General features: G+C 43.7%; 1 protein-coding gene across 6 annotated transcripts in view; it reads right to left on the bottom strand.

Annotated features, from left to right (window-relative positions):
• The window catches only part of STAT2 (signal transducer and activator of transcription 2), a 174,062-nt gene that overhangs the window by 131,937 nt on the left and 15,378 nt on the right, over positions 1-26,747 (bottom strand). For 4 of the 6 annotated variants that reach the window (XM_073613933.1, XM_073613936.1, XM_073613934.1 and 1 more), the window contains one exon: positions 2,674-2,818. The exons of the other annotated variants lie outside the window; for them this stretch is intronic. In XM_073613933.1, coding sequence (XP_073470034.1) covers positions 2,674-2,818 — 145 coding nt within the window. The remainder of the gene's footprint in view (positions 1-2,673; positions 2,819-26,747) is intronic. 6 annotated transcript variants of the gene reach the window in all.

Here is a 26,747-nt window from a genome sequence, read left to right as displayed (position 1 = left end):
TACGCCGCACGCTGCATCAAATTGGTCTGCATGGCTGTCGCCCCAGAAGGAAGCCTCTTCTAAAGATGATATACAAGAAAGCCTGCAGTTTGCTGAAGACAAGCAGACTAAGGACATGGATTACTAGAACCATGTTCTGTGGTCTAATGAGACCGAGATAAACTTATTTGGTTCAGATGGTGTCAAGCGCGTGTGGCAGGAACCAGATGAAGGGTACAAAGACAAGTGTGTCTTGCCTACAGTGAAGCATGGTGGTGGGAGTGTCATGGTCTGGGGTTGCATGAGTGCTGCCAGCGCTGGGGAGCTACAGTTCATTGAGGGGATCTTGAATGCCAACATGTACTGTGACATACTGAAGCAGAGCACGATCCCCTCCCTTCGGAGACTGGGCTGCAGGGCAGTATTCCAACATGATAACGACCCCAAACACACCTCCAAGATGACCACTGCCTTGCTAATGAAGCTGAGGGTAAAGGTGATGGACTGGCCAAGCATGTCTCCAGATCTAAACCCTATTGAGCATCTGTGGGGCATCCTCAAACGGAAGGTGGAGGAGCGCAAGGTCTCTAACATCCACCAGCTCTGTGATGTTGTCATGGATGTCGAGTGGAAGTGGACTCAAGTGACAGCTTGTGAAGCTCTGGTGAACTCCATGCCCAAGAGGGTTAAGGCAGTGCTGGAAAATAATGGTGGCCACACAAAATATTGACACCTTGGGCCCAATGTGGACATTTTCACTTAGGGGTGTACTCACTTTTGTTGCCAGCAGTAATGGCTGTGTTGAGTTATTTTGAGGGGACAGCACATTTACACTGTTATACAAGCTGTACACTCACTACTTTACATTGTAGCAAAGTGTCATTTCGTCAGCGTTATCACATGAAAAGATAGAATAAAATATTTACAAAAATGTGAAGGGTGTACTCACTTTTGTGAGATACTGTATACAGTCACACACACATACACATATATACAGATAAACTCACACCACTGCTCGCCTGCACATTTCTCCTCTCTCGATGAATACACATGGATCTCTGCAGTCTCCTCCAGCTCTGTATAAGGCGCTCTCAAACCGCCCCAAAGATGCTGCTTTTCTAACGTCCTGCAAGCACACCGCCCCAGTGTGAAAGCACCCATTGCAATGAATGGGAGGCAGTTTTCAGGTGCTTTACAGGTGCAATTTCTAGCGCTAAAATGCTTGAAAACTGCCTCAGTGTGGGTTTACATGTACTTTAAAGGCAAACACCAGACAAACACATAATAACATAGTCTAAATGTATACAATTTACATTCATAAAAACGGTCTAAGACAAGGTCAAATTTCTATGCCTATAGCAACCAGTTTCTATTTTTTATTTCTTCCACAAAAGCTTAGAAAATTAAACTATAAGCGTCGGTGAGATTTCACTTCACATACATACATTACATTTCTTTTTTATTTTTTTTATTTTATGTCTGAAAGAGTTAAGCCTCATACACACGATTAGATTTTCGGACGACCGAACGTCCGTTTTTTGTGGAATGTTAGTCTCATGTCGAAAGTGAAGATGTTACTCACAATATGAAAATTTTCGTACGACAGAATACAAAGTCAGAAGTGGCGTAACGTGTTGAATAGTTTTGTATGTATTCTTTCGTTTCTGAGCATGCATAGTCTTGCTCTTACGATTTTTTTCGTACGAAAACCGTACTAATGAATGAAAATTGGACGTTGAGTTCACGTACAACAAAAATTTCATATAGTCTGCACATCCAGCTTTTGTCTGATGAAAAAGAGAAATCGGCTGTCAAAAGCACCGTACTAACGATCTGAAAATTGTCAGACAGCTTGTCGTACGAATTTTTCCATCCGATTTGTGGATCATGTGTACGGGCCTTTACATTTTCAGCCATGTTTTTATTTCTGTTATTGACCCAGTTTCTTAGGCTGGGTTCACACATATGCAAATTTTTCCGCATCCAATTCGCACGACAGGCGAATGTGACCGGCTTTCAATGAAGCCGGTTCATACATGTCCGGGGCGGCCGTGGTTCGGATTGAAAAAGGGCCAGTACGTGTTTGGGTATGGTCCAGGTGCTAAAATTCTGACCTGAAATCACACCTGAACCGGTGTACAGGAACAGACCAAACCCCAGGCACAAACCTGCATGTGTGTGAACCCGGCCTTAGATTTGCTTTTACTTCCTGTCCCTGTGACTCTTGCACAAAATTTGTGCGGGTGTCAACAGGACAGGAAGGCTGGGGCAACAATAAAAAAAAAACACTGTCAGACATGATATCCCTTTTACACAGATGCATTTTTATCTGTGTCCACACTGAGAACATTTCCCATCACTTCCTGTTTAGACAGGAAGTGAGGAGAAAACTCCCCAACAGTTACACAGACAGCAATAAAAACCTGAGAGAAACGCTAACCCCTCCCTACTCAATCTGAAATGAAATAAAATGTTTAGGATCGAGTTGAAATTCAAGTCCAGTAACCCATTGCAACCAATCCAAATTCACTCTTCTAAAGTCAGACTATTTAAAAAAAAAAAAAAAATTCTGCTTGGTTCCTATGGGTAATTGCAGTGGAGGCATAACATAGAAATACAAAATCTATATTGAATAAGCCCCTTATGCCTATGTGTTTATATATCACAGTTTACAAACAGAGCACCATTGGCTACCTGTATATCATACTTGAATTTGCGCAGGTTGTGCATTTGCAGCAAATCCTGCCTCTGGAAAAAATGATTATACTGCAAGTCCAGATGCTCCAAGAGATTCTGGAAGTGGACACTGGCCAACGACGGATCTTTTGCTGCCAGCTTCCTGAAAATAAAATAGAATGAGACAAACATTCTCAGTCAAAACTCTTGCAGAAAAGGCCTACTCCTTCATAAGTCCCTATCTGAAGCTGCCCAGGTTTATGAAAGATATGAAAAATGTACTGGCCTTTGAAAACAAAACATGTTTTTACCCACTCAAAACTAATATTTCAAAAGGAGGCCTGGACCTCATAAGGGAATTCCCTTTGTAGACAACTGTCCACAGATGTCCCCCTCACCTTTTCTAACCCACACATCCACAAAAATGAAAAAGCCTATACATACACTTTTAAAAACATGACTTTTAGTGAAGTTGTGCTTTGCTGCTTCCCCACTCAGTGTAACCCACATTGTAGAATTCTTATATCCAGCCCTGGTCAGTATTTTGCGCCAGTACAGTGAAACCTTGGATTACGAGCATAATCCGTTCCAGGAGAATAATTGTAATCCAAAGCCCTCGCATATCAAAGCGAGTTTCCCCATAGAAGTCAATGGAAACGAAGAGAATTCGTTCCGCATTGACTTCTATTACATGCAATACCGCCAGAGGTGGGGGGCGCCGGAGAGCCTCGGAAATACTCGGGGACAGCTCGGCTGAACTCGGAAAGGCTCGGAAATATTCCAGAACAGAGTATTTCCGAGTCATTCTGAACGGCTCTGAACCGTTCTGAGTGCCCCCGGTACTGCTAGCTTAAATTCTGCTCCTTTTGCAACAACACTCGTAAACCGAGTAAGAATTTAAAAAAAAAAAAAAAAGAAAAAAAAAAAGAAAAAAGTTCCTCGTCTTTCAAAACACTTGTTAACCGCGTTACTCGTAAACCAAGGTTCCACTGTATGTGCATATTCTATGATTTTTCATAGATTTTGCCATAAGGAATGTATTGTATGTGTGAATATGTGTAATAGAAATGCCTGAAATTACATTCAGAAGTGCTGATGCTCAAACATCAGTACTGTGCAAGAGGCCTAAAAGTGGTTTTCACTGTTTATATTCTTGCACATCTACTTTTGGCTATGATGAGGGGTCCCACTAAGTATTTTTACATTATTTTATAGATAGTGTGACAGGAGTCTTAAGAACACCACCAGGATAGGTGGAGACACTTTAAACCCCCGCGGTAGGCAAGAACAAAGCCAGGAACAATGATGAGAAATAGAATGTTAAATCGTGACCCAGACAGGAATATGACTTTTGGGTAGAGTTGTTAAAAGGAAAATTCTTATGCGATGTTATTTTTCACTATATAGTTCTAGGTATACATAGAACATAATGGCAGTTCACAATGTGAGCAAAACAGCTGCAGTCATGAACATTGCATAGTTCACCAGAAGCTACCAAATGAATTTCTTTAAAATGTGGCTTTAAAGAAAAATACAAGCCCAACGAACAAGGAGTGTACATATACAGTGCATCCTGTAAGTATTCACAGCGCTTCACTTTTTCCACATTTTGTTATGTTACAGCCTTATTCCAAAATAGATTAAATTCATTATTTTCCTCAAAATTCTACAAACAATACCCCATAATGACAACGTGAAAGAAGTTTGTTTGAAATCTTTGCACATTTATTAAAAATAAAAAACAGAAAAAATAAATAAAATCACATGTACATAAGTATTCACAGCTTTTGTCTTTACACTCAAAATAGAGCTCAGGTGCATCCTGCTTCAACTGATCATCCTTGAGATGTTTTTACAACTTGATTGGAGTCCACCTGTGGTAAATTCAGGTGATTGGACATGATTTGGAAAGGCATACACCTGTCTTTATAAGTTCCCACAGTTAACAGTGCATGTCAGAGCACAAACCAAGCCATGAAGTCCAAGGAATTGTCTGTAGATCTCAGAGACAGGACTGTATCGAGACACAGATCTGGGGATGGTTACAGAAAAATGTCTGCAAACAGCACAGTAGCCTCCATCATCTGTAAATGGAAGTTTGGAAGCACCAGGACTCTTCCTAGAGTGCGCCGCCCGGCCAAACTGAGTGATCGGGGGAGAAGGGACTTAAGACAGGGAGGTGACCAAGAAACGATGGTTACTCTGACAGGGCTCCGGCGTTTCTCTGTTGAGAGAGGAAAACCTTCCAGAAGAACAACCATCTCTGCAGCACTCCACCAATCGGCCCTGTATGGTAGCGTGGCCAGACGGAAGCCACTCCTCAGTAAAAGGCACATTACAAAATATAACAAATAATTCTGCGCTGCCCAAAAGGGTAAGCAGCTAACACAGCCAGTAGGATATGTGCAAAAATGTTAAAACTAAAAAAGTGTAGCGCTAATATGGAAAGTGAAATGGCCACATTGTACACATTATGTGGCCATTTCACTTTCCATATTAGCGCTACACTTTTTTAGTTTTCAAAGGCACATGACAGCCTGCCTGGAATTTGCCACAAGGCACCTGAAGAACTCCCAGAGAAACAAAATTCTCTGATTTGATGAAACTAAGATTGAACTCTTTGGCCTGAAAGGCAATTGTCATCCCCTGGCCTGGAGGAAACCAGGCACTACTCATCACCTTGCCAATACCATCCCTACAGTGAAGCATGGTGGTGGAAGCATCATGCTGTGGAGATGTTTTTCAGCGGCAGGAACTGGAAGACTAGTCAGGATCAAGGTATAGATGAATGCAGCAATGTACAGAGGCATCCTTGATGAAAACCTGCTCCAGAGCGCTCTGGACCTCAGACTTGGGCGAAGACTCAGCAGAGCTAACAAAGGAGTGGCTACGGGACAACTCTGTGAATGCCCTTGAGTGAACCAGCCAGAGCCCAGACTTGAACCCGATTGAACATCTCTGGAGAGATCTGAAAATAGCTGTGCACAGACGTTCCCCATCCAATCTGATGGGGCTTGAGAGGTCCTGCAAAGAAGATGAGGCTGATGAGGAAGGGGAGGCTTGCTTCCGAAACGCGTTCCCATTGGCTCTCACAGCAGACGGGCTGACAGCTTCTTTCCACACTCCGGTTGGAGACACACTCCCTGGGCAGATATCCAAACACCGGACAGACCAACACAGGGTTGCCGGACACCGGCTCCCCTTGGACAGATTCCAGGCCCATCAGGCTCCCTCCATACGGCTTGCTCTTTTCCCACCCCGGACAGAGACTCCAGCTCCCGACTCATACTTGAACAATCCACTGCGGACTGTCATCCTCACCCCCACCTGTTTGTGAGTGCTACTGATGTTTATATTGACTTTTATTTTTTAATAAACTGTACTACATTATGTCTGCTTTGCGCCTCTCTTTCCCTCCCTTCTTGTGGTCCTGCAAAGAAGAATGGGAGAAACTGCCCAAAAATAGGTGTGCCAAGCTTGTAGCATCATACTCAAAAAGACTTGAAGCTGTAATTGGTGCCAAAGGTGCTACTTATGTACATGTGATTTTTTTCTGTTTTTTATTTTTATTAAATTTGCAAAGATTTCAAACAAATTTGCTTCACCTTGCCATTATGGGGTATTGGTTGTAGAGTTTTTAAGGAAAATAATGAATTTAATTAGTTTTGGAATAGGGCTGTACCATAACAAAAATGTGAAAAAAGTGAAGTGCTGTGAATACTTTCCGGATGCAGTGTATGCATATGTGTACATACATCTTGTAAGGTAACAGATGTGTTTCACCCATGCAAATCAAAGAACATGTTCACTTTAATGCCACAGCAGCATATATTTCCCTTTCCGTCATTAAAGTGATTGTAAAGGAAAAAATGTATTTAAAAATAAATAACAAACATGTCATACCTGCCGTCAGGGCTGGGATCAGCCCTTCCTTCTCTGAGCTGGCCGCTCAGCTGTTGGCTAATTGCCAGCACCTATCTCTCCACAGTGACTCACCTGTTGATGATATCCTGCTCGTCAGTCCTGATTACTTAAGCTGTCCAGCCCAGATGATCTCTGCCTTCACCTTGGTCAACATCACAGAGACTTTCTCCTGTGCTCCTATCAAAGACTTGCTTGGATGACATTCCTTCTGGCTCCAGATCCTGCTTGCTATTCCACTACGCTGATTCCTGGCTTCCTGACTTTCTGGCTTGTCTGACTATCCGTTCTGGTTACTGAACTTTGGCTATGTTTGACTACGTTTGTTCTATTTACTTTTATTATTAAACAAGTGTGATTTAACTGTAATCCTGTCTCGGTCTGATTCATGGTTTCTGACACCTGCTCTGTGCAGTGGTTTTGCACACAGCACTGAAATTTTTTTTTTCATTTTGTGTATAGAATGCATAAAGGTAAAAAACCTTCAGCCTTTACAACCACTTTAATCTGCCTCTCAGCTGCCAAAAGTAAGGGAAAGAAAACTTGCATAAGCTTCAACTTATCTAATCAGAGCTTAGACGGGGTGAGGACCATCTCCACACTGCCATGCAACAATGCTTCGGCAATCACAACCCCACTGTCACTAGACCAAAAGGAGAGTGAACATGCTCCTCCATACATAGAAGTACCAGGTACAGTGTCTTGAAAAAGTATTCATACCCCTTGAAATATTTCACATTTTGTCATGTTACAACCAAAAATGTAAATGTATTTCATTGGGATTTTATGTGGTGGACCAACACAAAGTGGCACATAATTGTGAAGTGGAAGGAAAATGATAAATGGTTTTCATTTTTTTTTTTACAAATAAATATCTGAAAAGTGTGGTGTGCATTTGTATTCAGCAGAACCACCTTTCACTGCAATTACAGGTGCAAGTCTTTTTGGGTATGTCTCTACCAGCTTTGCACATCTAGAGAGTGCCAATTTTGCCCATTCCTCTTTGCAAAATAGCTCAAGCTCTGTCAGATTATATGGAGAGCGTATGTAAACAGCAATTTTCAAGTCTTGCCACAGATTCTCAATTGGCTTTAGGTCTGGACTTTGACTGGGCCATTCTAACACATGAATATGCTTTGATCTAAACCATTCCATTGTAGCTCTGGCTGTATCTTAAGGGTCATTGTCTTGCTGGAAGGTAAACCTCTGCCCCAGTCTCAAGTCTTTTGAAGACTCTAACAGGTTTTCTTCTAAGATTGCCCTGTATTTGCTCCATCCATCTTCCCATTAACTCTGATCAGCTTCCCTGTCCCCACTTTAGAAAAGCATCCCCACAACATGATGCTGCCACCACCACCATGTTTCACGTTGGGGATGGTGTGTTCAGGGTGATGTGCAGTGTTAGTTTTCTGCCATACATAGCTTTTTGGTTTTAGGCCAAAAAGTTCAATTTTGGTCTCATCTGACCAGAGCACCTTCTTCCACGTTTGCCGTGTCCCTCACATGGCTTCTTGCAAACTGGAAATTGGACTTCTTATGGCTTTCTTTCAACAATGGCTTTCTTCTTGCCACTCTTCCATAAAGGTAATTTTTTGGATGATGGATTGAACAGTGCTTTATGAGATGTTTAAGCTTTGGGATATTTTTTTATGACCTAACCCCGCTTTAAACTTCTCCACAACTTTATCCCTGACCTGTCTGGTGTGTTCCTTGGCCTTCATGATGCGGTTTGTTCACTAAGGTCCTCTAGTAAACCTCTGAGGGCTTCACAGAACAGCTGTATTTATACTGAGACTAAATTACACACAGGTGGACTCTATTCACCAATTAGGTGACTTCTGAAGGCAATTTCCACTAGATTTTAGTTAGGGGTATCAGAGTAAAGAGGGGTGAATACAAATGCAAGCCACACTTTTCACATATTTGTAAAACCTTTTGAAAACCATGTATCATTTTCCTTTCATTTTCCATTTTCCTTTCACTTCACAATTATGTGCCACTTTGTGTTGGTCTATCATATCAAATCCCAATAAAATACATTTACGTTTTTGGTTGTAACATGACAAAAAGTGGAAATTTTCAAGGAGGTATGAGGTAAGACTGTCTTCTTTTTGAAAGGAAGACAGTCTGCGGTATTTAGAAAGAGGCATTGCGAGTTTTTTGAAATTGTAATTTTTCTGTCACAATTTTATTGAAAATTAAGAAATGTAATACATTTGTTTTTCACTATTTTTTTTTAACATACTGTCACCAGTGTACAGTACAGTGTAATCATATGACTGATGTGTCGGTGATCATGGATTGGTGACAGTATGTTAAAAAAAATAAATCATTTTTGTTCAATTTTTTTTAAACTTTTTTTCTCTCTTTCATAGGAGTAGTTCAGTGTCCCCCTAATAACACTGTACAACTCTGGGAGGGTAAATAATCAGGGCTTTTTTTTTTACACGTACTTTGCTGTTACAATGAAGATCAACTCTCATGAATGGGTTAACCATTCATGACAGGTGTGATCGCTCTGTGATTGGCTACAGCTTATCACATGGTACAGAGTGCTGTGATTGGCCCAGGTACCATATGTAATAGCTGTGGGCCAATCACAGCATAGGAAACACAGCTGTCATAACAGCTTTGTTGACATTCTGCTCATGTAATCGTATAGCGATCACATGATGACTGGGATTCAAAATTGGGCACGCAGCACCCCTCTTAGCCCGAGCAGGCAAAATTACATACATGTGCGCGATTCTGCCTGCACATGCCGCCCCGTTGCAGTATATGTACAGTGAGGGAAAAAAGTATTTGATCCCCTGCAGATTTTGTACGTTTGCCCACTGACAAAGAGATGATCAGACTCTAAATTTTAATAGTAGGTTTATTTTAACAGTGAGAGACAGAACAACAAAAAAATCCAGAAAAACGCATTTCAAAAAAGTTATAAAATTGATTTGCATTTTAATGAGTGAAATAAGTATTTGACCCCTTCCCAAAACATGACTTTTGTACTTGGTGGCAAAACCTTTGTTGGCATTCACAGAGGTCAGACGTTTCTTGTAGTTGGGCACCAGGTTTGCACACATCTCAGGAGGGATTTTGTCCCACTCCTCTTTGCAGATCAGTCATTAAGGTTTTGAAGTTGACATCTGGTAACTCACACCTTCAGCTCCCTCCACATATTTTCTATGGAATTAAGGTCTGAAGACTGGATAGGCCACTCCAGGACCTTAATGTGCTTAATGGCCCCATCCATTGTCCCTTTGGTGCAATGAAGTTGTCCTGTCCCCTTAGCAGAAAAACACCCCAAAACATAATGTTTCCACCTCCATGTTTGACGGTGGGGATGGTGTTCTTGGGGTCATAGGCAACATTCTTCCTCCTCCAAACACGGCAAGATGAGTTGATGCCAAAGAGCCCGATTTTGGTCTTATCTGACCACAACACTTTCACCCAGTTCTCCACTGAATTATTCAGATGTTTATTAGCAAACTTCAGACGAGCCTGTACATGTGCTTTCTTGAGCAGGGGGACCTTACAGGGGCACTACAGGATTTCAGTCCTTCAAGGCGTAGTGTGTTACCATTTGTTTTCTTGGTGACTATGGTCCCAGCTGCCTTGAGATCATTTAAACTCCAAGAGGTGAGATCTTGAATGAAGCCCCAGACCGAGGGAGATTGACAGTCATTTAGTGTTTTTTCCATTTGCGAATAATCAAACCAACTGTTGTCCCCTTCTGACCAAGCTGTTTGGCGATGGTCTAATAGCCCATTCCAGCCTTGTGTAGGTCTAGAATCTTGTCCCTGACATCCTTGAAGAGCTCTTTGCCACAGCCTCTTCTTGGCCATGGTGGAGAGATTGGAATCTGATTGGTTGATTGCTTCTGTGGACAGGCGTCTTTTATACAGGTAACAAGCGGAGATTAGGAGCACTCCCTTTAAGAGAGTGCTCCTAATCCCAGCTCCTTACCTATATAAAAAGACACCTGGGAGCTAGAAATCTTGCTGATTTATAGGGGATCAAATACTTATTGCACTCTTTAAAATGCAAATCAATTTATAACTTTTTTGAAATGCGTTTTTCTGGATATTTTTGTTGTTACTGTTAAAATAAATCTACCATTCAAATTATTGACCAATCATTTCTTTGTGCACAAACGTACAAAATCAGCAGGGGATCACATTTTTTTTCCCCCTCACTGTACTGTGACTGGTCAGCAAGTGGTTAAGAATGCTTTCAGAAACAGAAGTGACAATAGTTTAATTTTATCAATAACAAAATGGAGTGTGAATGCAGAGAAGAGAAATCCAAATGAAATCAACATTTGGTGGGACTTCCCTTTGCCTTCAAGACAACATCAATTCTTCTAAGTATACTTGCACACAGTTTTTGAAAGAACTCAGGAGGTAGGTTGTTCTAAACATTTTGGAGAACTAACCATAGATCTTCTGTGGATGTAGGCTGCCTCAGATCCTTCTGTCTCTTCATGTAATCCCAGACAAACTCGATGTTCAGATCAGGGTTTTGTGGGGGCCAATCCATTACTTCCAGGACTACGTATTCTTTTTTTACGCTGAAGATAGTTCTTATTGACATTGGCTGTATGTTTGGGGTTGTGCTGCAGAATACATTTGGGGCCAAATCACACGCAACCCTAATGGTATGGCATGATGGATAAGTATCTGCCTGTGTCTCTCAGCATTGAGGACACCATTGATCCTGACCAAATCTCCAACTCCATTTACCTAAATGCAGCCCCAAACGTGCAAGGAAACGTCCACCATGCTTCACTGTTGCCTGCAGACACTCATTTTTGTACCGCTCTCCAGACCTTTAGCAAACAAACTGCCTCCTGCTACAGCCAAGTATTTCAAATTTGGACTCATCAATCCAGAACTCCTGCTGCCATTTTTATGCACCCCAGTTCATGTGTTTTCATGCATAGTTGAGTCGCTTAGCCTTGTTTCTATGTCAGAGGTATGGCCTTTTGGCCACAATTCTTTCAATCAGACCACTTCTGGCATGACTTCTCTGGGCAGTAGATAGGTGTACCTGGGTCCCATTGGTTTCTGCCAGTTCCGTGCTGATGGCACTAACGGACATCTTTCAATGTCAAAGGGAAGCAAGTATGATGTGTCTTAATTTTTTGCATTAAGTTTCCTTGGCTGACCACTGTCTACGGTCCTCAGCATTGCCCGTTTTTTGCGCAACTTCAAAAGAACAGCACATTTTAGAACCCCAGTCTGCTTTGAAATCTTTGACTGTGAGAGACCTTGCTGATGCAGTATAACTACCTTGTGTTTTGTTGCTGTGCTCAGTCTTGTCATGGTATATGTCTTGTGATATAAACTCCCCTAGCAGCAGAATTTGGCTTTTCCTCACCCAGTTTTAAGCATCCCACACAGCGGTTTCTATTTCAGTTAATGACTGTGTTTCAACCTACATATGCAATTGATGATCATTGGCATCTGCTTGGTATAATTGGTTAATCCTACAAAATCTGACTTTGTGCAAGTGTACAAAGTGTGCAATGTAAGATTTGATGCTGGTTTGCAGCCAAAGTGTAGTATTGATTTCATTTAGATTTTTATTCTGTTCGCTCACTTTGCATTTTGAAAATTTATAAAAATAAATAAAAAAATATATTTTTGAAAGCATTTTTCACACCTGCCTATAACTTTTGCACTGTACTGTATACAGTGTCTTGAAAAAGTATTCATACCCCTTGAAATTTTCCACATTTTGTCATGTTACAACCAAAAACTTAAATGTGTTTTATTGGGATTTTATGTGATAGACCAACGCAAAGTGGCACATAATTATGAATTGGAAGGAAAATGATAAATGGCTTTCCAAATGTTTTACAAATAATTATCTGAAAAGTGTGGCGTGCATTTGTATTCAGACCCCTTTACTCTGATACCCCTAACCAAAATCTAGTGGAACCAATTGCCATCAGAAGACTCCTAATAATCAGAGTCCACCTTTGTGTAAGTTCTCAGTATAAATACAGCTTTTCGGTGAAGCCCTCACAGGTTTGTTAGAGAACCTTTGTAAACAAACAGCATCATTAACCACTTCAGCCCCGGAAGGTTTTACCCCCTTCCTGACCAGAGCACTTTTTACAATTCGGCACTGCGTCGCTTTAACTGCTAATTGCGCGGTCATGCAATGCTGTACCCAAACGAAATTTGCGTCCTTTTCTTCCCACAAATAGAGCTTTCTTTTGATAGTATTTGATCACCTCTGCCGTTTTTATTTTTTGCGCTATACACGGAAAAAGACCGAAAATTTTGAAAAAAAATGATATTTTCTACTTTTTGTTCTAGAAAAAATCCAATAAACTCAATTTTAGTCATACATTTAGGCCAAAATGTATTCGGCCACATGTCTTTGGTAAAAAAAATGTCAATAAGTGTATATTTATTGGTTTGCGCAAAAGTTATAGCGTCTACAAACTAGGGTACATTTTCTGGAATTTACACAGCCTTTAATTTATGACTGCCTATGTCGTTTCTTGAGGTGCTAAAATGGCAGGGCAGTACAAAACCCCCACAAATGACCCCATTTTGGAAAGTAGACACCCCAAGGAATTTGCTGAGAGGCATGTTGAGCCCATTGAATATTCATTTTTTTTGTCCCAAGTGATTGAATAATGACAAAAAAAAAAAAAAAATTACAAAAAGTTGTCACTAAATGATATATTGCTCACACAGGCCATGGGCATATGTGGAATTGCACCCCAAAATACATTCTGCTGCTTCTCCTGAGTATGGGGATACCACATGTGTGGGACTTTTTGGGAGCCTAGCCGCGTACGGGGCCCCGAAAACCAATCACTGCCTTCAGGATTTCTAAGGGCGTACATTTTTGATTTTACTCCTCACTACCTATCACAGTTTTGAAGGCCATAAAATGCCCAGATGACATAAAACCCCCCCAAATGACCCCATTTTGGAAAGTAGACACCCCAAGCTATTTGCTTTGAGGCATGTTGAGTCCATGGAATGTTTTATATTTTGACACAAGTTGCGGGAAAGTGACAAATTTTTTTTTTTTTTTTTTTTTTTGCACAAAGTTGTCACTAAATGATATATTGCTCACACAGGCCATGGGCATATGTGGAATTGCACCCCAAAATACATTTAGCTGCTTCTCCTGAGTATGGGGATACCACATGTGTGGGACTTTTTGGGAGCCTAGCCGCGTACGGGACCCCGAAAACCAATCACCACCTTCAGGATTTCTAAGGGCGTACATTTTTGATTTTACTCCTCACTGCCTATCACAGTTTCGGAGGCCATGGAATGCCCAGGTGGCACAAACCCCCCCCAAATGACCCCATTTTGGAAAGTAGACACCCCAAGCTATTTGCTGAGAGGCATGGTGAGTATTTTGCAGCTCTCATTTGTTTTTGAAAATAAAGAAAGACGAGAAAAAAAATTTTTTTTTTTCTTTTTTCAATTTTCAAAACTTTGTGACAAAAAGTGAGGTCTGCAAAATACTCACTATACCTCTCATCAAATAGCTTGGGGTGTCTACTTTCCAAAATGGGGTCATTTGGGGGGGTTTTTTGCAACCTGGGCATTCCATGGCCTCCGAAACTGTGATAGGCAGTGAAGAGTGAAATCAAAAATTTACGGCCTTAGAAAGCCTGAAGGCGGTGCTTGGTTTTCAGGGTCCCGTACGCGGCTAGGCTCCCAAAAAGTCTCACACATGTGGTATCCCCGTACTCAGGAGAAGCAGCAGAATGTATTTTGGGGTGTAATTTCACATATTCCCATGGCATGTTTGAGCAATATATCATTTAGTGACAACTTTGCGCAAAAAAAAATAAAAAAAATAAAAAATTGTCTCTTTCCCGCAACTTGTGTCACAATATAAATTATTCCATGGACTCAACATGACTCTCAGCAAATAGCTTGGGGTGTCTACTTTCCAAAATGGGGTCATTTGGGGGGGTTTTGAACTGTCCTGGCATTTTATGCACAACATCTAGAAGCTTATGTCACACATCACCCACTCTTCTAACCACTTGAAGACAAAGCCCTTTCTGACACTTATTGTTTACATAAAAAAATAATTTTTTTTTGCAAGAAAATTACTTTGAACCCCCAAACATTATATATTTTTTTTAAAGCAAATGCCCTACAGATTAAAATGGTGGGTGTTTCATTTTTTTTTTTCACACAGTATTTGCGCAGCGATTTTTCAAACGCATTTTTTGGGGAAAAAACACACTTTTTTACATTTTAATGCACTAAAACACACTATATTGCCCAAATGTTTGATGAAATAAAAAAGATGATCTTAGGCCGAGTACATGGATACCAAACATGACATGCTTTAAAATTGCGCACAAACGTGCAGTGGCGACAAACTAAATACATTTTTAAAAGCCTTTAAAAGCCTTTACAGGTTACCACATTAGATTTACAGAGGAGGTCTACTGCTAAACTTACTGCCCTCGATCTGACCTTCGCGGCGATACCTCACATGCATGGTGCAATTGCTGTTTACATTTGACGCCAGACCGACGCTTGCGTTCGCCTAAGCGCGAGAGCAGGGGGGACAGGGGTGCTTTTTTTTTTTTTTTTTCTTTATTATTATTATTTTTTTATCTTATTTTTAAACTGTTCCTTTCATTTTTTTTTTTTTTTAATCATTTTTATTGTTATCTCAGGGAATGTAAATATCCCCTATCATAGCAATAGGTAGTGACAGGTACTCTTTTTTGCAAAAATTGGGGTCTATTAGACCCTAGATTTCTCCTCTGCCCTCAAAGCATCTGACCACACCAAGATCGGTGTGATAAAATGCTTTCCCAATTTCCCAATGGCGCTGTTTACATCCGGCGAAATCTAAGTCATAAAATGCTCGTAGCTTCCGGTTTCTTAGGCCATAGAGATGTTTGGAGCCACTCTGGTCTCTGATCAGCTCTATGGTCAGCTGGCTGAATCACCGGCTGCATTTTCAGGTTCCCTGTTGAGACAGGAGAGCCAGAGAAAAACACGGAAGACGTTGGGGGGGGGGGGGCATTCCCTCCCACTGCTTGTAAAAGCAGTCTAGAGGCTAATTAGCTGCTAGGATTGCTTTTACATGAAAGCCGACCGCTGGCTGAAAAGAATGATACCAAGATGATACCTAAACCTGCAGGCATCATTCTGGTATAACCACTCAAAGTCGTGAATGGCGTACCTGAAGACAAAAAAATGGTTAACAATAAAGCACAGTAAACGGTAAGGTATAAAAAATTGCATACCTGAAAAGCAAACATGATAAAACATAATAACAATAAAACATTGCAGAATAGAATACAGTAAAAAAGAACAGAACAATAGAGAGAGAGAATAGAGAGAGAAAGAACAATAAAACGACAACTATTTTTTTTTTATTTTATATTTTTGTATTTTTTTTTTTTTTTTTTTTTACACTTTTTTTTGTAACTAACTTTTATAACTGTAACCGGTTCCAGGTTCGGGTCTCTCAAAATGCGATGGCATCTTGGGAGACCCTGTGAAAGTGTGCCTAGTCTGTGCAGTGCTGTACCCTACGCTAATACTCAACTATTGTATGGTAGCGTTCAAAACATTCACCAATGCAAAGACCAGGATTGTCAGGACAGGAGGGACAATAATAGCGGGTGTCACGCCTATATCCGCGTTTGCTGCAGACACAACATCTTTTTTGGGGGTTCGTTGGGTAGGGGTACTCGGGAGGACATAAAGAAAATGCCTCTCATGCAGCCGACTGCATTTGGTTGGGGATGTGAATGGGGGAAGTACGGGCGCTGCAGAAGCGGTGGGTTCCCAATTAGGATTGGCGAATGCAGCAGGAAGGGCACTATGGGCACGACGGGCCTGTGTTTGTCTTCTTGGTGGCAGTGGGACACTACTTGTGCTTGCCACCTCACCAGCTTGAACTGCACTTATGGGACTCGCCACGTCACCAAGTGTTACTGCAGTGCTGGTTTGACTACGACCGGGGTGTACTAGGCCGCTGGTGCTTGCCAGTTCACCAAAACGCTACCAAAAAAACTGTTAGCGATCGCAGGGATCAGGCCTGACTCTGCGAACGCTGCAGTTATGCGTTTAGTGTTTTGTAAGTGTCAGTGATCGATCGATACTGCACTTGGGTGGGCTGGGCTGGGCCGGGCGGAGGGGCAAAACGCAGGTGCTAGCAGGTATCTGGGCTGATCCCGCTAACACTGCGTTTGTGGGAACCCTAAACTGCTGGGGACGCTAGTATAGATCTGATCGGATCAGATATTGATCAGTTCAGATACTATACCACTAAGGGAGGCGTATGCTGCGTGCGTGGGTGTTAGCGGTACTGGTGCTAACCTGACGCTGCCTGGGGCTGGTGCTTGCCAGTTCACCAAAACGCTACCAAAAAAACTGTTAGCGATCGCAGGAATCAGGCCTGACTCTGCGAACGCTGCAGTTATGCGTTTAGTGTTTTGTAAGTGTCAGTGATCGATCGATACTGCACTTGGGTGGGCTGGGCTGGGCCGGGCGGAGGGGCAAAACGCAGGTGCTAGCAGGTATCTGGGCTGATCCCGCTAACACTGCGTTTGTGGGAACCCTAAACTGCTGGGGACGCTAGTATAGATCTGATCGGATCAGATATTGATCCGATCAGATACTATAGCACTAAGGGAGGCGTATGCTGCGTGCGTGGGTGTTAGCGCTACTGGCACTAACCTGACGCTGCCTGGGGCTGGTGCTTGCCAGTTCACCAAAACGCTACCAAAAAAACTGTTAGCGATCGCAGGGATCAGGCCTGACTATGCGAACGCTGCAGTTATGCGTTTAGTGTTTTGTAAGTGACAGTGATCGATCGATACTGCACTTGGGTGGGCCGGGCGGAGGGGCAAAACGCAGGTGCTAGCAGGTATCTGGGCTGATCCCGCTAACACTGCGTTTTCGGGAACCCTAAACTGCTGGGGACGCTAGTATAGATCTGATTGGATCAGATATTGATCCGTACAGATACTATACCACTAAGGGAGGCGTATGCTGCGTGCGTGGGTGTTAGCGGTACTGGCGCTAATCTGACGCTGCCTGGGGCGACGCATATCACCACCGGGCGATCAGGGGGCTAAACCTTTATTCGGTAATAAACGGCAGGTGCCCTGACACTATAAAAAATAAACGAACTAACCAGCGTCACTCGTAACAGTTATACGGTGATCAGTGGTGAAAGGGTTAACTAGGGGGCAATCAAGGGGTTAAAACCTTTATTAGATAGTATATGGGGGTCCCTGACGCTATAAAACGCTGACGGCGAACCTAAATATTTACGTTCCTAACTAGCGTCACCAGCGACACTAATACAGCGATCAGAAAAATGATCGCTTAGTGACACTGGTGACAGGGGGTGATCAAGGGGTTAAAACTTTATTAGGGGGGGTTAGGGGGGTATCCTAGACCTAAAGGGGGGTAATATTCACTGCCCTAACACTGTAACTGTCACAAACTGACACTATGCAGTAATCAGAAAAAAAAAAAAAAAAAATACTGCTAATGTCAGTTTGTGACAGGGGGGGGGGTGATCGGGGGGGGGGATCGGGGGGCGATCGGGGGGGGATCGGGGGTGTAAGGTATGCCTGGCATGTTCTACTGTGTGTGTGTGTGTTGTGTGCACTTACATGTCTTCTCTCCTCGGCGCTGGGACGGAAACTGCCAGACCGAGGAGAGATGACATCACATCCTCTGCCTGTGTGAAACTACACACAGGCAGGGGAGGATTCCTATTGGCTGGGAGCGATCGCGAGGGGGGGGCCACGATCGGATGGTCTCCCCCTCGCCTCCCGACGCTCCTAGTCAGATGCCGACCGCCGGTGGCACCGGGGGGGGGTCCGATCGGACCCCCCGCCCGCGGGAGGCAGATCACGTACAGGTACGTGATTCTGCCTGCCCGTGCCATTCTGCCGACGTATATATACGTTAGGCGGTCGGCAAGTGGTTAAGGAACAAGGAACACACCAAACAGGTTAGGGATAAAGTTGTGGAGAAATTTAAAGCAGGGTTAGGTTATAAAAAAAATATCCCAACTTTGAACATCTCACAAAGCACTGTTCAATCCATCATCCGAAAATGGAAAGAGTATGGCACAACTGCAAACCTACCAAGACATGGCCGTCCACCTAAACTGACAGGCCGGGCAAGGAGAGCATTAATCGGGGAAGCAGCCAAGAAGCCCATGGTAACACTGGAGGAGCTGCAGAGATACACAGCTCTGGTGGGAGAATATGTCCACAGGACAACTATTAGTCGTGCACTCCACAAATCTGGCCTTTATGGAAGAGTGGCAAGAAAGCCCATGTTGAAAGAAAGCCATAAAAAGTCCCCTTTGCAGTTTGCAAGGAGACATGTGGGGGACACAGCAAACATGTGGAAGAAGGTGCTCAGGTCAGATGATACCAAAAACCTACGTTAGATTACCATAACGATATTCCTATGAACCTTCAAGGACAGCACACCTAAGAGACGAGGGCTCCTCCCTACAGGAAACACAATAAATGGACAGCTTGTTATAAGTCCCCACCCTTCCCCTTGATCACCAGTTTGTAATAAAGTAATCCCGAACCAGTTCACAAGGAGTATCCCTCCACATAGGTATTCACCACCTAGTCTTCAACTCATTTTCCCTCCTCCATAGGGCGGAAAGTAGGCCTGCCGTCCTGGAAGGATTGTAAAAATACCTTTACCGGTAAGTCTAACGTTGGTTTTCTCCTATCACCTTCCAGGATGGCACACCTGAGAGGATAATTAAGTAAACACAGGCCTACCTTCAGGGTGGGACCACAGCTTGTAGGACCTTCCAGCCGAAGGCTAAAGTCGCGTACACACGGTCGGGAAATGTTCGATGTGAGCTTGTCGGAAAGCCCGAACATGTGTATGCTCCATTGAACATTTGCTGTCGGAATTTCCACACACAAACGTTTGAGAGCAGGTTCTCAAATTTTCTGACAACAAAACTTGTCGGAAAGTCCGATCGTGTGTACACGAGTCTGTCACACAAAAGTTCACGCATGCTCTGATTCAAGCAGAAGGAGCCGCACTGGCTATTGAACTTCCTTTTTCTTGGCTCATCGTACGTGTTGTACATCATCGCGTTCTCCCGTTTGGAATTTTTGGCCAACATTTGTGTGACTGTGTGTATGCAAGACAAGTTTGAGCCAACATCCTTCGGAAAAAAATCCACAGTTTTGCTGTTGGAAAATCTTATTGTGTGTACGGAGCATTAGGCCCCTTTCACACTGGGGCGGTTTGCAGGCGTTATTGCAATAAAATTAGTGCCTGCAAACCGACCTAAAACTGCCTCTACTGTTTCTTCAGTGTGAAAGCCTGAGGGCTTTCACACTGAAGCAGTGCGCTGGCAGGAGAAAAAAAAACCTCCTGCAAACCGCATCTTTGGAGCGGTGAAGGAGCGGTGTATTCACCGCTCCTAAACTGCTCCTGCCCATTGAAATCAATGGGCTATACCGCAACTATAGCGGCGCTATGCGAGCGGTTTTAACCCTTTTTCGTCCGCCAGCGGATGTTAAAACCGCACCACTAGCGGCCGAATACCGCCGCAAAAACGACAGTAAAGCAGCGCTAAAAATAGCGATGTTTTACCGCCGACGCCCCACCGCCCCAGTGTGAAAGGGGCCTAAGTCTTGCTGTGACACACACTTCCACACAGTAGTGCTTTAGGAAGGTGTCTTGACTGGACCAGGTGGCCACACTGCAGATTTGTTCCCAGGAGGCCCCTGCTTTCTCAGCCCAGGAAGTTGCTAGTGACCTGGTTGAGTGGGCCTAAGTCTCATCCATGGTCCAGAGTATAGAACTAGTAGATGATCGGATCTCCTAAACTCTTTTGTTCTTTGTAAATAGGTAAGAAGACACCTTCTTACGTCCAGGCAATGACATTTCTTTTCTTTCTCGTTTTTTGGTTTATCGCAGAAGGACGGTAATATTATATCTTGCGTCCTATGGAATAAGGATGCTACCTTTGGTAGATATAAAGGATCTGGCCTGAGGGTGACTATCTGGCTGTATCAATAGGAAGGGTTCCTTCATGGACAACCCTTTTAGATCCCCAACCCTCCTGGCCATGGTAATTGCTAACAAAAATAATATAATTAAAGGTTAGAAACTTAAAAGGAACCTCCCCTATAGGTTCAAATGGGTGTTTAGATAAAGCCTCTAATTCTCAGGACCCATGGTGAGAAACTTCCTTTAGAGACCGGGGGAAACCCTTTCCATGGCCACCAGAAATCGCTTACCAGAAGTCTTTCTTTGCTAGTCTTGTGTCAAGGTAGTCCAAGAGCGCTGCAATCTGAACCCGAAGGGTGCTGACCGCTAGGCCCTTTTCTACTCCGTCCTGGAGAAACTCCAGGATCACCGGGACAGTGGTGGCCGTCACCTGTTTTTGTTTACCCCAGGAACAGAAAGTTTACCAAATTTTGGAGTAGATTTTTTTAGTAACTGGTTTTCTGCTCTGAAGTAGAGTATCTATCACTCTCTCTGAGCAGCTCTTCTGCTTTGGGATCTGGCACTCACTAGTCAGGCCATCAGCTGGAAAAATTCCGGCCTCGGGTGTCGCACTGGACCATGCGTGAGAAGATCTGTCCTGTCCTGGAGCTTCCACGGCTCTGCCACCACTATGGATCTTAGGCTTGCGAACCAGGCCCTCCTTGGCCACCAGGGCGCTATCAGGAGGAGCTGGCCAGGGGATTGGTTGAGCTTCTGATCGCGGGCCTGCACTGCCAAGTCTGAGTCAGAGCTTCTAAGCCTTCTGACTCTCTCTCATGGGAAATCCAGAAATATCTCTTCACCGTCCTGTTCTGTAGGTTGGCGAAAAAGTATTTTTCTGGATTTCCAAAGCACTGCACCAGGTTTGAAATACCTCGGGGTTCAGTTTCTATTCCCACTGCCTTATCAGCTGACAGCTGAGAAAGTCCGCCTCGGTGTTGCATGTCCCCTTTATGTGGACAGCTGATATGGAGAGAACCTTCCCCTCTGCACAGTCCAGTGTCATCATGAAGGCCTCCTTTAGGAGGTTTTTGCGTACAGAGTAGATACTCTCTATTGTAGATTTTTTGTATTCCAAGAACCTGTTTAGGTTTCTTAGGTTTATTATAAGCCGATACTTTCCTGACGGCTTGCGAACAATTAATACATGGGAGTAGAATCACTGGTATTGTTGTTCTTTTGGTAGAGGTATCACCACCTGTTCTACCAAATCCTGGATTCCCTCCAGAAGGGCTGATCTTTTCAGAGCATCTCTGGGGGGATGTGTGAGAGTGATCGTGGAAGGGGGTTTTGCCGAGAATTCCAGGTGATAGCCTTCTTGCAGGATCTGGCAGATGTACGCGCTGTCTGATAAAATGGGAAAGCCCCCCCCCCCCCCCTGATCTTAGCATCACTTAGTTTCATCGACCCTGGTGGAGGATAACAGTATATTGCTCCTTTGCATTCCCCTGCCGTTGCACCACTTCTTGATGGGCTGTTTTTTGGGTCTATGCTGTGGTTGTCCCGGGGGGGGGGCTACGAATTTTTTTTTTTCCTTCTTGGGCTTTACTGGAAACTTCTACCCTTTTTCCCGAGGACCTAGACAGAACCTCGTCCAGGCCCAGGCCAAACAGCAGTGATCCCTGAAAGGGAAGGCCACAAAGTTTTGCTTTCGATGTGACATCGCCTTCCCAGACCTTAATCCAGACAGCTCTTCTAGCTGAATTGATTAAGGCCCGGTTCACAATGGATTGCGATGCGGCTCCCAGCAGGGGTCCTGTGCGCCCTGGTTCACCGTCTCAGGTCCGATTTATGCCGAAAACGGACCAAAAGACGCACAGGACTCATGTGCAAATTCACACCAGAGCTGCATCAGAGATATGTGAACCGGCTCCATAGAGAGCTGGTCACATTCTCCCGCTATTGTGAATTGGATGTGGTGATACCGCATCCAATTCGCAATAGTGTGAACCCAGTCTAATGCGGCCGTCTTAGCCGAAGCTCTTGCTGATTCAACTGCAACGTCTGCAAGGTATGCGACAGCTTTTCCTATCACTGATAGTGAATGGCTCAGGGATAGTCCCCAGTCCCCACCCTTCTCAGACCCCTTGGTAACAGGGGCCTCTTACCCCCCTCCTTTTCCCAAGGTGGGTTTCTACTCACTGGGCCCCGACTTGGACTTGCCCGCAGTCGCCATCCATTAGTAGGTTGGCTTGGTGCTGGGCTTTTGGTATCGCTGAAGGGCTTGGTACAGCGTGCCGATTGCTGTCTGCCGCCTTGCTCTCTAGCTCTCCCTCACGCCATTCTCCCGCAATTTTAGAGACACTTCAGGGTCACGCTGCACCTCCGGCACCGCCCACTTCCTGTGATGCGGCCTTGACCCTGCTGCGAGTGAGGCTTGGAGCGCAGCTTCCTCTCCAGCACGAGATGCTTTTTTTCCCCAGGAGGAAAGAGGGCTTCAGGAGGAAGAGAGCAGCTGGAGTGCACTGCAGCGATGGCGTGCACTCAACTGTGGCCAGAGCGCTGGTGCAGCCTTTGGGGGCGACCTGGGAGAGGAACAAGCCTGCAGGTTAATTCACCCCTTCCTCAGCTTCCCCAAGACCTGCCTCAACAAGGGACCATCCCACGCTCCCACCCTCCCCGGTCATTTGGTCTCAAACAAAACATGCTGCTGTGTTCGGGAGAAACACAATTAATACTGGGGATCAAGGAGAAGGGTGGGGACTTATAAAAAGCTGTCAATTGATTGTGTTTCCTGTAGGGAGGAGCCCTCATTTCTCAGGTGTACCGTCCTGGAAGGGGATAGGAGAAATTTTACTTTTTGGCCTAAAAGAAAAACGCTGTGTATGGCGGAAAACTAACATTGCACATCACCCTGAACACACCATCCCCGCTGTAAAACCTGGTGGTGGTAGCATCATGTTGTGGGGATGCTTTTCTTCAGCAGGGACAGGGAAGCTGGTCAGAGTTGATGGGAAGATGGATAGAGCCAAATACAGGGCAATCTTAGAAGAAAACCTGTTAGAGTCTGCAAAAGGCCTGAGACTGGGGGGGAGGTTCACCTTCCAGCAAGACAACAACCCTAAATGTAGCTCTGGCTGTATAATGGAATGGTTTAGATCAAAGCATATTCATGTGTTAGAATGGCCCAGTCAAAGTCCAGACCTAAATCCAATTGAGAGTCTGTGGCAAGATTTGAAAATTGCTGTTCACAGATGCTCTTCATCCCATCTGACAGCCATCTGAGCTATTTTGCAAAAAAGAATTGGCAAACATGTCACTCTGTAGATGTGCAAAGCTGGTAGAGACATCCCCAAAAAGAATTGCAGCTGTAATTGCAGCGAAAGGTGGTTCTACAAAGTATTGACTAAGGGGGGCTGAATATAAATGCACGCCACACTTTTCACATATTGATTTGTAAAAGATTTTGAAAAGCATTTATCATTTTCCTTCCACTTCACAATTATGTGCCACTTTGTGTTGGTCTATCACATAAAATCCCAATAAAATACATTTACATTTTTGGTTGTAACACAACAAAATGTGGAAAATGTCAAGGGGTATGAATACTTTTTCAAGGCACTGTATATGTGCCATACCTTTGGGATCCCCTTGGAAGCTGGACATTACTGTAGTAGGCATTGCTACTGATCTCCACTAGCTTCTGGGTCCCATACTGAGCAGCTGTCCTGTTGCATTGTGAAAACCAAATTGTCGCTCGCTCCTTAGGGGTACCATTCAGGGAACACTTTGCATTTTACTCAATGAATGCAAAGCATTCTCTAATTGGAGGAGGTGGAGAGGTAGAGCAGTGATTTCACAATTTCCACCTCGTCTAGTCAGAGAACACTTTGCATTCATAGAAAAAAAATGTAAACCATTCAGACCCATGCCAAGCGAGTGATGGCCTGTGTTCAGTAAGCAGACATGCAGCCACTCATCATGGGACCCAGAAGATAGTGGGGTTCACTATAGTAGCAGTGCCTATTACAGTGATTTCACAGTTCCAGCGGGATCCCACAGGAATGGCACATCCATACTTACATTGGTCCAAGCTGGATCAATGCAGCTATGCAAAAATATTCCATACCTGGAATTCAGCTTTAATGCATGGGCAAGGCATTTGTTTGTTCAAGGAATGTTTTGGCATTATTTATTGATCAAAAATGGAGAACAAAAAAAAAAAAAAAAGAATATATTTTGGATTAGAATGAAATGAATATGTTAATGCTTTTTTTTTTCAAAGAGAAAGCCGGCCATAGACGTTTCGAACCATTTATGGGCAGGCCGAATGTACCCAAGTTGATTGATCGATCAACTTGGGTACAACCAGCCTGTTGGATGTTACATGTGATCAGTGCTAGCAATAATTACTGTGTTCTGTTGGCAGGGACAGCTTCCCCTGCCCCCCGCCGGGAGAACACAATGGCTCCACAGGAGGGATGCCCCTGTCGACACTGACTGTGTTAATGGGGCAATCAAGCAAGTTTCTTTCCTGTAACCCACGGCTGTAAGAAAAAAAATCTGCTCAATCTATGGTCGACCTTACTCATAACATTTACATAACCTGTTGTTTACACATGTCAATGCTACTCCCAATTCAATGTATGTGCCATTTTACAGACAAATCTGCAGCCTCAAGAACTGTGCCCCACATCTGCCCCAAAACAAAATAATAGCAGGACCAGAATCCAATAAGCAGTATTAGTTATAACTCACCAACACTTGAGCATTGTCTTAATGCAGGTCCAATGCAATGCAAGCTGAAATCCACTGGATTCAATAGACCTAATTCACACCATTTCCCTTTGTTAGGCACTGAGTGAAAATGCAACATGCTGCATTTACACGTAACAGGCAGCAATGCAGTGCGTGTTGAGGCAAACAAAATAAAGTACAATACCAAAATGAATATTCAGCGCAGACCCCAAACTTAGAATAAGATAAATATAGTTGCAGGCTGAACACTACAGGGTCAATACACAATACTCGATAAAAATATAAAACAAAAAACAGTGCAGCGCATAAACCAAATCAATAATACATGATTAAAAAGTCAAGTTCATAATCAACAGGAGGATATCTGCCACTGAGGATGTGTGTCCAGCCCCTCCACCAAAGACATCGGCAGCCGCTCACCTCCTTAATATGACCAGAATGGTCTAAATGCGATTTCCCACAACACAATATGGGGATATAAATCCTCCGATGGTTAATCAGTGGCACAGATGTACCCACCTTTTATTTGTTTTTTTTTTCACAAGAAATCCCACCTTTTATTTGTTACCGGAAATCCATAAAGATTCATTAAACCCCACGGGAAGACCGATCGTTTTGGGTAAAGGGTCTATTAGTGAAAATGCAAGTCGGCTTATCGACAAGCATTTAAAGCCGCATGTTGTCAGTCTAGAGTCCTATGTGAAGGACACCATTCATTTTTTAAAGATCATTGAAAAGTTAGCAGTTCCAGAGAATGCCTATTTAGTTACCATCAATGTGGAAGCTTTATACAGCTCCATTCTCCATGACCAGGGAATGGCAGCTGTTAAACACATTATCTACCAAAGAGGAGATGTAGACTGGGGATATAACAAATTTATCCTGTCTCTCTTGGAGTACATCCTACATCATAATGTCTTCACATTCAATGGCTCCCACTACCTCCAGGTGCAGGGGGTGGCGATGGGGACCTGTGCCCCATCGTATGCCAACCTATACCTGGGGGAGTGGGAGAACATGTTCCTAAATGACGAGGCCTTGTAAATATGCACGGACCACCTTTTAGTGTGGTTCAAGTATATCAAAGACATCTTCACCATTTGGGATGGCCCTCAGGAACTGCTCAATTTTTGTCTTGCTAGAATGATTAGCAATGAATTCAACCTCACTTTTACCATGTCTTCTAGTACCAGCAGTATTTCATTTCTTGATGTAGAAATGACTAGGAATGTGGATGGCACTCTCGGCAGCAGTCTGTACCGCAAGGCTACCTTAGGAAATACTATATTACATGCCTCCAGTTTTCATCCTGAGGCCTTGATTAGATCGATACCTTATAGTCAATACTTAAGCATTAGACGGAACTGCACTAGCGATGACGTCTTTCTTACTGAGGCTGGTAAATTGCGTGACAGACTGCTGCTGAGGGGCTAATCTCACACATCCCTTAAGAAG

Source organism: Aquarana catesbeiana, linkage group LG02, assembly GCF_042186555.1.
Source record: "Aquarana catesbeiana isolate 2022-GZ linkage group LG02, ASM4218655v1, whole genome shotgun sequence".
Lineage (NCBI taxonomy): Eukaryota > Metazoa > Chordata > Amphibia > Anura > Ranidae > Aquarana > Aquarana catesbeiana.
The sequence above is the reverse complement of the archived record's forward strand: the minus strand, read 5'-3'. Positions and strand labels throughout refer to the sequence as shown.